Source organism: Malurus melanocephalus, unplaced genomic scaffold (assembly GCF_030028575.1).
Source record: "Malurus melanocephalus ecotype Western Australia unplaced genomic scaffold, MMel_1.1 scaffold_78, whole genome shotgun sequence".
Lineage (NCBI taxonomy): Eukaryota > Metazoa > Chordata > Aves > Passeriformes > Maluridae > Malurus > Malurus melanocephalus.
This window is the reverse complement of record NW_026623310.1, coordinates 1728016-1740329: the sequence shown is the minus strand read 5'-3', so window position 1 is coordinate 1740329 and position 12314 is coordinate 1728016. Positions and strand designations below refer to the sequence as shown.

At 43.4% G+C, this 12314-nt stretch overlaps 2 protein-coding genes across 4 annotated transcripts in view; one reads left to right on the top strand and one right to left on the bottom strand.

Moving 5' to 3' along the window:
• Nucleotides 1-1548: 1548 nt before the first annotated feature.
• ALG11 (ALG11 alpha-1,2-mannosyltransferase) lies at nucleotides 1549-6852 on the bottom strand. Of its 2 annotated transcripts, none has more exons than XM_057367410.1 (4): nucleotides 6723-6852; nucleotides 5548-5739; nucleotides 3917-4848; nucleotides 1549-1937 (listed from the first exon to the last, which is right to left on the bottom strand). In XM_057367410.1, the coding sequence occupies exons 1-4, from the start codon at nucleotides 6758-6760 to the stop codon at nucleotides 1666-1668; spliced, it is 1434 nt and encodes a 477-aa protein (XP_057223393.1). In that variant the 5' UTR covers nucleotides 6761-6852; the 3' UTR covers nucleotides 1549-1665. The 2 variants fall into 2 exon arrangements, with proteins under 2 accessions (XP_057223393.1, XP_057223392.1); XM_057367409.1 differs by having other exon boundaries at nucleotides 5548-5778; nucleotides 6723-6808.
• Nucleotides 6853-10874: 4022 nt separating this feature from the next.
• Nucleotides 10875-12314, top strand: part of ATP7B (ATPase copper transporting beta) — a 41326-nt gene continuing 39886 nt past the window's right edge. Inside the window, exon 1 of one of the 2 annotated variants that reach the window (XM_057367406.1) lies at nucleotides 10875-10981. In XM_057367406.1, coding sequence (XP_057223389.1) covers nucleotides 10931-10981 — 51 coding nt within the window. In that variant the 5' untranslated portion in view covers nucleotides 10875-10930. The remainder of the gene's footprint in view (nucleotides 10982-12314) is intronic. The other variant, XM_057367408.1, reaches the window with a different exon arrangement.

The following is a 12314-nucleotide window of genomic DNA, read 5'->3' as shown; positions in this document are numbered from 1 at the left end:
TCTGTATAAAAAATTGCATACAATCCAAATGAATCTCAAATAAAGGGAGAACTACAATCTATAGTCTGATTTTTGAAAAAACTGCTAAGAGTGATTTATGTTGGAAAAGATCATTGAATCCAATTGTTAACCTAGCACTGCCAAGTCCACCACTTAAYTGTGTCCCTAYATGCCACATCTTCTAAATACTTCCAGGGATGGTGAGTCCACCCCTTCACAGGGCAGTCTGTTCCAATGCTTGACAACCTTTCCTATGTCATATTTTTTTCTAATATCCAACATAAACCTCCCCTGATGCAACTTGCAGTCATTTTGTCCTATCACTTGTTTCCTGGCAGAATAGACTGATCCCYGCCTGGCTACACCCTCCTTTCAGGCAGTTGTACAGAGTGATAAGGCTCCCCCTGAGCCTCCTTTTCTCCAGGATAAGCAACCTCAGCTCCCTCCGCTGCTCCTCTTAGGACTTGTGCTCCAGACCCTTCCTCAGCTCTGTTGCCCTTCCCTGGAAGCGCTCCAGCATCTCAGTGTCCTTTGTGAACTGATATGCCCAAAACTCACCTCAGAATTCACAGTGCCCAAAACTCACCTCAGAATTCACAGTGCAGCCTCACCAGTGCCAAATACAAGCAGACTGTAGATTCTGGAAAACACCAGTTCTGGGTACAAAGGTGTAAGAGACCGTACGGAAGTCCCTTGACTGTCTCACRATCATCGAGATGRMCAGAGACTGAACACCCCAAAAACCCCAAGAAAGGGGAGAAAGGGGGACTTCTACTCAAAGGAGWCCGAGCCAGATCAGGGTGGGATGTCTGCCAAGTTCCAGTTCCCAGGCCGCTGAGTACAACGTGTAAGCTACGGATGGTTGCACCGTTCCTGACGTGAAGGTGGAGGAGAACTGTACAACCCCTGCTGCACACCTTACAGAACAAGACATTCTTTCCCCACCCCTTGGCCGGTTTTTCCATACTTCACAACCCCCTTGGCCTGCTSCCACACGCTTTCGAAAAGACTATAAAGTCTCTCTGAAAAGACCCTGACGAGATCTCCCCGACGGACGTCAACGAATCCATGGAATCCTGACCTCGAGGGACTTGGCGCCGTTGGTAGCTATAACCCCACTCTCTCTCTCTTTCTCTCTCTCTCACCCTCTTCTATCGCAAAAATCCAATAAAATTGTTAATGATTTTGAATATATACTTGCCCCTCATTTCTTTTGCACTCTGAGATTCTGATAACAAACCATCACAACTCCTGCTTGGGTTAAGYGGATYGTGACAAAAGGCTATGAAACAAAAGTGTTGACTTCAAAAAGTATGACTGTGGGTAGACAGTCATGAAACAGGTGAAGTGTGAAAATCCTCAGTAAATAAAAGTGGTGCCTGATAAATAAAATAACTTCCTGGTGTAGATCTTTTACCAAAGCACTGTCATGGTTTGTGAATCCAGAGGGTTTTTAAGTGCATGGTACTCTCATGTAGTTAACATAGAAGCATTTCTTTCCTAGTAAAAAAAAAGAAATCTCTCATATATAAAGCAGACAGCCTGACAKAAAGAAAAGCAATCTCTTTATTGAATGGGATCAAGAGATCTTAGATTAGACATATTTACACATGCCACACATCCAAATATAAAAAGTTAATTTTACTCATTTTCATTTATATACATTTATTTAAATAATGGCTCCACAGATAACAGGAATGTCTCTTCAAAATGCTGGTCAGAAAACCTGTGMACAGAGCGACGAGCATTTTCTCTGACCTCCAATCTTTTCTCAGGAGGCAAAGAGAAGATATAAGCCATGGTCTCAGCATAACCATCCTCATCTTCTGCTAGGAAGCCTGTAACACGTCCTTCATGGGGTACCACGATGTCTAATTTGGGGCCTCCAGAATTGTGAGCCAGGATAACTGTGCCAGCTGCCATACATTCAACTACTCCTGTGAGAGATACAAAACATTTTGAAATGAGTGTGCACATCATACGCTTTTACCTTCTATAAAACACCGGAAAGTTAAACCAACAGTAAAATTCACTACAGGCTGGCATTCCAAATCAGCTGGAAAAACAAAGCGAAAATGGTCTCACAATAAATTTAAGTTTTTCAGTTCTAAGGACTAAAATGATAGTTTCTCTTAAACACATAACACTGAAATTAAGAAATCAGATATAACGTGTTGATTTGTAGTTCCTGTAACATTTCTGATCTWCCTGAGATTACATCACCATTATATATGGTGGAAAAAAAGCTAGATTTTGAAACAAATGTGAAGATAAACATGGAAGGTAGCTCTGTGACAGAACACTGCAACACTGGTTTTAGGGTAGAGTGGCAGTTGCATAAAAATAAAATTAGAGATGAAGGTGACTGTACTCATTTTTTCGTTCGATCTTCGYTCACACTGAAGATTTTAAACATTTGTAAAGATACTGAGAAAAAGGTTGACTATGCATATTTCAATCAGATATTCAGAAGTTCAGTATTTTGCAGATTAACRAATCTTTCTATTTTTTTACAACTCAACAAAAACTAGTAAATCTTGTTATCTCTACATCTGTATTTTTGATGGAAGAAATTTTACTGAAATGACAATCAGTAAGCTTTCCTCAGCCAAAAGTTCTGGGACAGGAACAACATATAATGTATACAGAAACTTCAATTCTCCTCCACAGTTCCAGAACAGACCTCAGAAATGCTGGTTCTTCACACATCTGATTTGACTGTTGTAAATTCCCTCAGCTCAAACACTGCCTACTATAAATAGTGCTCATAAGTTTTGGAATATGATTTTTTGCACATAAAAAGCCTGTCAGATGAAGGTGAAATCCCGCTCAAATTCAAAATCAGTGTGATCGTACCACTTCTAAAAAAAATCTAACTGAACTGTTTTGTGGGAGAAAAAACACCAAGAAGACCTAATTTTCATTATTTTACAATTGCTTCTGAGAGACACTTCAGTAACAATTTTTTTATACCATGTTCCTACAGATCATAAACTACTATTCCTGCTACTCACTTAACTTGTACTTTAATAAAGTTTAAAGACATTCAATGCAATTTAGTCCCATTATAGCATTATAGCRTCCATCTGCTTGGCTACTAACTTACCCAGCTGTAGATTTATAGATGGGCAATCTGACATGCTCTTTCAAGTTCAGGACTCGAACTAATCCAAATAAACTGAATCCCACACCTTAATTCTGAGTCCCAGCTTCTCTCTGGCATTCTGCTCCACGCTACACTGACTGATTTAAGGGCTTGACACATTTGCCCCAGCAGACAAATGCCTTGCCTTGCCTAATGCAAGGAGATGGCCAAAAGTACCTGGTGGCATCTACATGGGGCTAATTTGTACCAGACAGGATCTGTGGGAGACTCATAACCCTGAAACAGCAGCTAGAGCCCCATGACACACACCAGACATTTCAAACAGCATTTGAGGCAGGTGAAACACAACCTCCAAGATGGATGTCTACACATGAACTGTTTCTAAGCTCTCCCTGCAGTCAGTGGAGCCAATGGGGCACAATTTAAGGTGCTGAAAGAAGCGCCTGCAGCTTCTTGAAGCTCCAGAAGTCTGGCAAACCTAACACAAGAACGATAGGTTGACCCATGACCTTGCAGAGCAATGCCTGGAGGTCAGCAGGACTTTCTGGGCAGCACAGATGGGACTAGCTAGCTCTGTGTTCAGCCGACCAGAGGATGATCAGAATTAACTGTGYGACTACAGCACTTCAGCTTGCACTACAGTAGCACCTAGTGGTGCATCACCTGCACCACACCTGCACTGGTCCTGCAGGCTTTATGGCAGCTACACTGCCTCCAACGGGAACAGGAGCTGGACACCTGCTTGGTAAGCAGACCTCTATGCTTAGACACTTAGGAACAAACAGCTGAACACTCCTGAAATGTACTGACCAATGCCGAAGTGCTCATTCCACATGGTATGCAGGCCGATGGTGGCCTCAGCCAGGTGTCTCTTCAGCTCCTCAAAGGGAATGTTTATCCTGAACACCACATCGTCACTAACTCCCAGATCTTCACACAGACATTTCAGCTTATTGACACGCTCTTCATCTTGCTGGTTACGACAGCCGCCAATTAAGATCAGCTTCAGTGATGGCTGCTGTCCCACTCTCTTCTCTTTCAGCAACTTAGCAAAGGCTCTGATTTGCAAAGGATGATCTTTTTCAGGCCTGAACTGGCTGACAGAAACAATGGAATATTCACTGGTGCTCTTTTCCACTTCCAGTGGAATATCCAGGAAAGTCTGAACATCGCATGGTGGATACACAACACTAGTGCAAGCCCCCACTCTCCAGAGGGAAAGGATGTGATTCAGTGTCCAAGTAGAATTCACCATGACCACATCACTGCAGGAACCAACCAACCCGTACATGAAAGCGAAGAAGTAGTAGTAGACAAGTTTAAATTTGCTAAAGAAAGGACTGCTTGTAATGAACACAGCATTGTTAAACCTGGTATCCTGATTCCTCACRACAGAGAGCATATCAGTGCTGATAGTGGGATAATGAACATAGCATCCAACGCGACAACCTCCCAGGTATTTGAAGAGGGGAATTGTGAAGGCATAACCCATTGAGTCAATATAAATATCAGGAGCACACTTTAGAAGAGCTTCCCAGCCGAGAAACACTGATCCTAAACTTTGTCCCAGCAAAGTGAAGTGAGGATAAAGAGATGCTTCCACAAGGAAGCGTTTTTCTAGAAATACAAACTTCACAGGATGAATTAACTTAATATTGAATCTTCTGAAAGCACCTTCCACTATTTCTTCTCCAGTCACATCTCTATCACCAGTGTAAACAACACATGTTACATTTCTGTACCTGTAAGAATAAAGAAAAAGAATTTCATATATTATTCTCTTCATATTTTTCAGCAAGAAACTAAAATATAATCCACTTAAAAGCACTCAAGAAGAATGTGAGAACAAATGCCTGGCTATGAAATTATTTTAACGAAATTATACTTTTCCTTATACTTCCACAGGTTTTTTCTGATCTGCATAAAAACATATGGCTGAGAGGAGGAATATTTTAATTTGAGTAAAACATAAAAGGAACTCAACATTATTCTACCCACTGCAAAACACCCTGCCCTGCATTAGGAGATACCTGCCTAGTGCATAGCATGAACAAAATACAAATGATGGCAAATCAATGGATGTGCCCATGTTAAATCCACTTTAAGCATTAATTTGTTTTGCCTCCTGTCTTTATACCAACAGGCAAGTATAAAGATGATCAGTTACCTACTGAGCAGTTATGACTATACAAAGTTCCATATCAGCAGTGGAAAACTGAGGAGGAAGGAGGGGTTTTCTCAAGGAAAGAAAGGAAAAACGTGAGAGGTGCCATAGCAGGAAATACCAAAATCTAAAGGGATGCAGTAGAATGTAGCCACATGAAACTCAGACGTAAAATAAAATGTAAGACCATTAGATTATTTAAATATGTAAAATGCCAACATATGCATAAATAATACAAGCTGAGAATGAAATATGGTTGATAAACACCTATGCTTACTTTTTCTGAAGTGTTCTTATGGCACACCACAAGACTCTTTCCCCTCCACCTCCTGCATTGCAATATGGGTGAAAAAAGGCCACCAGCAGTGGCCGCTTCCCATCTGTTCCAGCTGAGATCAACTGTTTCTTCCTTTGTATCCAGAGCCGTAMTCCCCATAGCAGTACCACCAAGCAGACACACAGAATTCCACTTAGAAATAATGCAGGGAGTAACAGTGAGCACAGCAATCTGAAACAAGCCGGAAATTTTAAATATATAATTGCTTTAAAGAAATACTATTTATGACATTGAGCATGAAGGGCATAAAGGTAGAGCTACGAGTTTGAGTTATTCTAATTAGTTATTTCTTGAGTTATTCTAATTGAAGAAATCATCATTTGTGTATGACTTTGACAATTTGAAATAAAATCACTACTCTGCATTGTGTATCAAAAGATCTCTTTTCCCCTGCTGTTACCTTGCAACCATTTATTTTGTTTATTCATGCCCTATGTGTTATCTATCYCCATGCGCTCTACACACACCACAAAGATTACATGCCCTTAGCAACCTGGCAATACACTAGCAGAATAACTTCTAAATAGATTTTTAAAGAATTTTTCAGTCCTATCTCCTGTTTGGCTCGCTCTACTGTGAACTGCTTCGGTGACGGGTTACTGGGGCAGGCATTTCCCATTSCAGCCTGCACTTCCCATTCCCCAGAGGCACAAGCAGCGATGCCAGCTGTCCAGAGCAACTCTGTGCAGTGTCTCAGTGTAGAGAGACMCGTTTGCTCAGGTCTCTGAGACACTGACAGGGGTACTCCCTTGGTTTTCCATCGCCTCCCTAACAGCTCTCCAGGCGCAGGAAAGGGAGCTTTCCCGGCCCGGAGCGTCACAGGGACAGCGCCTGCTTCCTGCCGCTGTGCTAATAAGCCTTGGGATAAACAGCGTTTACCGGCCGTTCCCGTTTACCAAAGGAGCGACCAAGGCGTCACGACCGGCACGTAAGGAAGCCCTTTCATTTTCGGCCGGGAGCGGCGGAAAAGCACATTAACCCATCGGAGCCCGGCGGCGCAGCGCGGAGCCAGGCAGGGCCGCCCCAGGGGACGGGGGAGCGCGGCCGGATCCGGGCCTGGGCCGCCTCCCGCCCTCCCTGCCCGCCGCCAGGACGCGCCGCCCCCGCCCTGGTACCTGAGGAGCCCACACARGCACAGCCCTCCCGCCACCATCCTGGGCAGCGCCGCGTCGCCGTCCCAGCGGAAAGGGCGGATCCCAGCCCCCGAAGGGGCGGGAGCAGCGCCGCAGCCGCTCTCTCCGCCTTCTCCTTCCATCGCCTTTCCCGCCTCCTTCTCCGCCTCCTCCTCGCCCGCCCACCCAGTAAACACAGAACCCGTGGCGCTGTGAAAGGAGCGGTGTGTGCTGGGTTGTTGGGACCCCTTTGTATTTCCCGGAGCTGCCGGAAGAGAACGGACAAGAGCACAGCGCTGGCACAGCTTAGTCAGACAACACCTGCGGCCCAGTGGCGCCCCTGTGTTCCTCCGGGAGRATGGGAGGGAGGGCGCTCTGGGGAGCCGGAGGCCGCCCGGCGTCACGGGATTCCTTCTGCATCCGCCACATCCCCGTGTTTTCCTGTGTGAATGCTGGCCGTTCTCTTTGGCCAGGAGAGGAAGGTGCTCGATGTGGTGGCTTGCCGCCCTGCCGTAATCTCCTGCTGGAGAGGGAGCTGCCTGCGACTGTGTGCAGGTTAATGTGAGGCCGAGGGCAGGATGTCCAGCACATTCTGCACCTGGCACTGTCTCCAAAAGGATCCCATGGACACGCTCACGGGGACAGTTTCCAATGGCGGTTTTGTCTAGCTAATAAACCTTTTTCCTTATTTTGTCTTGATTAAAATATGCATAGGCCAGAGGGTCAGTATAGCAGTAAGACTGAATGTGCTGTTTTTTTCAAAATACTGTTGATGATGTGTCAGTTTGCATCAAGACTTCATATTTCTAAATTGTCTTCCTTGGAACAACATAAGGAACTAATCCTGCTCTCTGGGTCCTGGGAAGCATTGGGTGAAAATAGAAAGTTCTCTAAATTAGGAGAGGCTTAGGCAGAACAATCCGAAACATTTCTGATCTCCTGTCACATTGCTCTTTTTCCCCCACCACATTCTCAATTTTAAAATAATAAAATGGTTTATCTGGCAAATTTGATCCAGATAACTCATTCATCAGTCTCTTGCAGAGTTGAGGCTGTCCAAAATTTGAAAGAGTGTCAAATCCTGTTTCTTTGAACAAGACCTTTCCAGAACCTGTGATCCTTCACCCTCTTTGAGGTTAGCATGATCTGTTTTATCTTTGAGCCACTTGTGTATTTTGAGATCTTGTAAGTGTTAGGGATACTCATGGAGGTCATCCTGTGTCTTCTGCATGAGAAGAGTGCAGGTTGGAAATTGATGAATTGTTAGTTTGTGTGGCCATTGCTATAGCCAGAAGCAGAGAGACAAAGTCTCTGCTGTAGTGGGAGTAAGAAAAGTCCACCTTAATAGTGGTTATTTGGTTCTCACCAGCCCAGATTGAGTTTTCCACTTAGGAGGACTCACCACGTGGGAGTGGAACTGGAACTGTGTCAAGCCCTCAGGAATTTATTGGTTATTTTACTGGTGTTTTTAATTAAAATATTTTGACTGTCCTAAATGCTACTGACTATAGRTTTAACCAGGACATCTCTATCTTTGTGTAAGCAGATAAATTGGAAGAGGTCTGTTGTAGGCCCAGTGGCCTAACATTTMATTTCTGAAACAACAGCTCTAATTATTACAGGCATTTTTTTTTCTCCCTTAACCTTCTTTCTTTTCCCTGAGAGAGAAGTTGCCTTAAAAGCATGTGAAATGTTTACAGAATAGATCTCTGCTGGGTGTACATCTCTCAACTCAAAAYACCTTTCTTCAACATTTGGAAATTATTGCCTGAGTTCAGAGAAGAGGCAAGTTATTCAAGGGAACAGGAGTCCAGACTGTTTTAGATGATGAAATTTATGTTTCTCCCCACTGACTCGAAAAGGAGTTCATGGTGACTCTTTTGGAAGGTATGAATCTTAGGCCAAGGTAGGTATGAATCTTAGACCAACTTTTTTAAGAAGTTGAAGGATCACAGGTCACAGCTTAATTAAGGTGAGACTTCAGTAATAACGATGAAGAGTTCCTGGAAGCAAGAAGACAAATTAATGAGGGAGACACCTACATACCTGGCTTTTGAGTTTCACTTGCTTGTTTAGAGAGAAATCTGCATGATGGTGGGAGTATCAAAAAGATTTCTCAGCTCTAATAATTTATAGTTCATGGAATCACATGAACTATCTGAGGTGGGKAGGAATTGGATGGATGCAGCCAGAGAGTTGTGGTCAGTRGCTCMATGTCTTGGTGCTGCACCTGCATTGGGGCAATCCCAGACAGAAGAACAGAGTAGAAGAGCTCGTTGAGAGAAGCCCTGCAGAGAAGGTGTTAGTATTCCCATGGATGAAAACATGGACATGACCTGGCAATGTGTGATTGCAGCCCAGAAGGCTAACAGCATCCTGGTCTGGATCAAAARCAGYRTGGCCAGTAGGGTGAGGGAGGGGRTTCYGCCCCTCTATTCCACTCTGGTGAGACCCCACTGCAGTGCTGCATCCAGCTCTGGGGTCCCCAGCACAGGACAGACATGGACCTGTTGAAGCAAGTCCAGAAGAGACTGCTGAAGATGATTAGAGGGCTGRAATATSTCTCCTATGAAGACAGGYTAAGAGTGTTAGGGTTGTAAGGCTGGAGAAGGCTCCAGGGAGACTCAGCCTCACTGCAGCCTTTGAGCACTTAAGAGAGGGCTTATAAAAAATAGGGAGGGCAACTTTTTACATGGACAGATAGTGGTGATAGGACAAGGGGCAACAGTTKTAAATTAAAAGAGGAGAGATTCAGATTACATGTTAGGAAGAAATTCTTTATTATGAGGGTGGTGAGGTATTGCAACAGGCTGCCCAGAGGAGTTCTGTGTTCCCGTCCCTGGAAGTGTTCAAGGCTGGGTTGAATGGGGCCCTGAGCAACCTGATCTAGTGGGTAGCATCYTTGACCACAGTAGATGGGTTGGAACTGAAGGATCTTTAATGCCCCTTCCAAYCCAAACCTTTCTATGATTCTGTGACCTCTGGAGGTCATCTCCTCCAACCCCCCCTGCCCAAAGTGAGTACCTATGGCAGGTTGTCTAGGACTGAGTCCAGATGAGTTTTAAATRCCTCCAAGGATGGACACTGCACAACTTCCCTGTGTAACYTGTGCCAATGCCTGGTCACCCACAGTGAAGAAGTGTTTCSTGATGTTCAGGGGGARCTTTCCATATTTCAGTTTGTACCCRTTGCTTCTGGTCCTGTCACTAAACACCACTGAAAAGAGCTTAGTTCCTCCTTGTACCTTTCCATCACACACTGATGAGATCACTCTGAGTCTTCTCAAGGCTTGAACAGTCCCAGCTCCCTCAGCCTTTCCTCACAGAATTCTCCCACGGTCTTAATCATAGTTATTTTGGGGTTTTTTCTTAATCCCCCTAGTGGTAATTAAAACCAGATGTATTAATACTTCCAATATTTTTCTGTTCACTTTTCATTAATCACAGAGYATTCAGCTGCTGATGTCAGCAGTATGAAAACTGTGTTGCTGACAGACTTGCAGATTGCAAAGTTTGCCTTTAATGTGTGAACATCCAGCACAGGCTAATTGAGTCATCGACACTTCACAGCTTCATGCATATGTAGCAGAGGATATTGTATGCATGCATTTAGGGTACTGACAAGAACTTTAGCAGGAGCAGTGATGAACTGTCAGTGGTGTTCCCACTCTAGCAGTTCAAAACCTTTTCTGTAGAAATTCCCCAAGGCTATCATGCCACTGAAAGTAAACTAGGCTTGTTATGAAGTCAGTTTTGTTTTCACCTTCCCAGAGACRTACCAAGTTTTTAATCTTTTGTTGCTTTTGTAAGCATTTTTTGTCCTAATTGCTTTCCCTATTAATTGCTTTTCCCTATTTCCCTCCTTACTCTAAAGAAAGCCCATGCAAACGGGCTTTCTAAAGTGGACAGWATTTAGAATAAATAGCCAAATCCACTCACTCTGTGTTCTTCCCAAGCCTACAAGGCATTTGAGGTTTTAAAGTGTATTTTTGCAACTCTCATTCTTGAGAGTACTCCACATACGAGTAATTTAGTAGACGAAACCACTGCCAAGTTATAATAGAAAGAAACTAGATTAATTCTGTGTGAGGATATTCATATGATAGTCATGTGGTCTGYTATACTTTCTTGTACAGTTATGTACTTTCTTTCAGAAATATTCACTGTGTAGCACCAAGTCTCTTGTTCAGGGCTGCTATCTGAGCTACCAAAATGCCTGGGACTGTTTTTAGTAGAAGGAATCTCAGATCATTCATATACACAGTAAGTTTTTTCACTTTTGTATGTGTCTTATGGTAGGCTGTTGAACATTGCAGTACATTTATTCTTCATTGCGTAGTAACAGGAARCAGAAATAAAGTTGCACCAGTTTTGTGCTAAATATTTGTGAAGCAAAACCCAAGCATTGGTAATAAATTGTGGCATTGATATACCTAGGGGAAATCACTGTGGGGTTGTTTTCACTAATACCTTGTCATATTAAAGTTGCTAAATATAAGCAATTCTAGTATTTTTTTTTTCACTGTCAATTTTGAGTTATGTGTTCTAGGGCACGGGTGTTCACACCATGTATCTGTGAGCAAAAGCTGCCCTGTTTTTTTTGGCAGAAGCAGTGAAGAATTAAGCACTTGTATCTACAAAGAATTTTTCCAGGAGAGCCTATAAAACACAATTATTTGTATCACCAAGCAATTTAAGGAGGTTGAACCCATGTCTTTTGATTAACAGAAGTTTATTTTCACGCAAATTTTCCCAGTTGGGCAAGGAAAACAAGAAGTTCCAGTAGATTGTGACAGTGTGTTTTAAACTCCCATGGACTCTAAATGTGTGCCAGTTTTTAGGGTGGCTGAACGAAACATTTTCAAGCAACTTAAAACACCGAAAGAAATGAGATGGCAAATGATGTACMCCTATTTGTAACATCATTGAGCTTGCAAAATAACATGTGGACTCATCTTAAGTCCCAGSTTTTTGAGGTGCAATTTTGGGATTCTTGAGGAGCTAGGGACCAATTTTTGAGTGTCTGTGATAGCAGACCCAAACCCTTTTTGCTTGTCATTCTCCTTTATGCAGTGAGCAATAAATCTGTGACCATCTGCACCTAATTAGGACATGAAGGGGATCATGAAGGACCACCTCTTTTACAATCATACCTTAACACTTGCTCAAATCAGCTATGAAAGGCCTCAGGGAGCTGTAAAACTTCACTGTGAATTTTTTTACTGAGTGAGGTGCTTCCATTTTCAAACTTTTAGGGGTTCACATAACTTATTCACTGTGCTGACTTGTTCAATGTGCATTTTGCCTTGTGTGTTTGTGTGCACCTCTGTGCCTGTTTCAGAAAGCAAGGAGGAGTGCTATTCGGATGAAAATCCAAGTCGWTCCACATGGAGCCAGGATGAAGCAGGATTTGCATTCTGTGCCCGTGTCTGGCTCCTTGGCACTGATTAGGAAAGAGAAAGGAGCCAGAAACTGCCTGCAGAGCAGAACAGAAGGGAGTTGAGGAGGCTGTTTGGCTAGTCCAGACATGAGAGATGTGGATACTGTGCCTCATCACCTCCTCTGACTTATTTCTATTCCAAGAATGAGGAAAGCT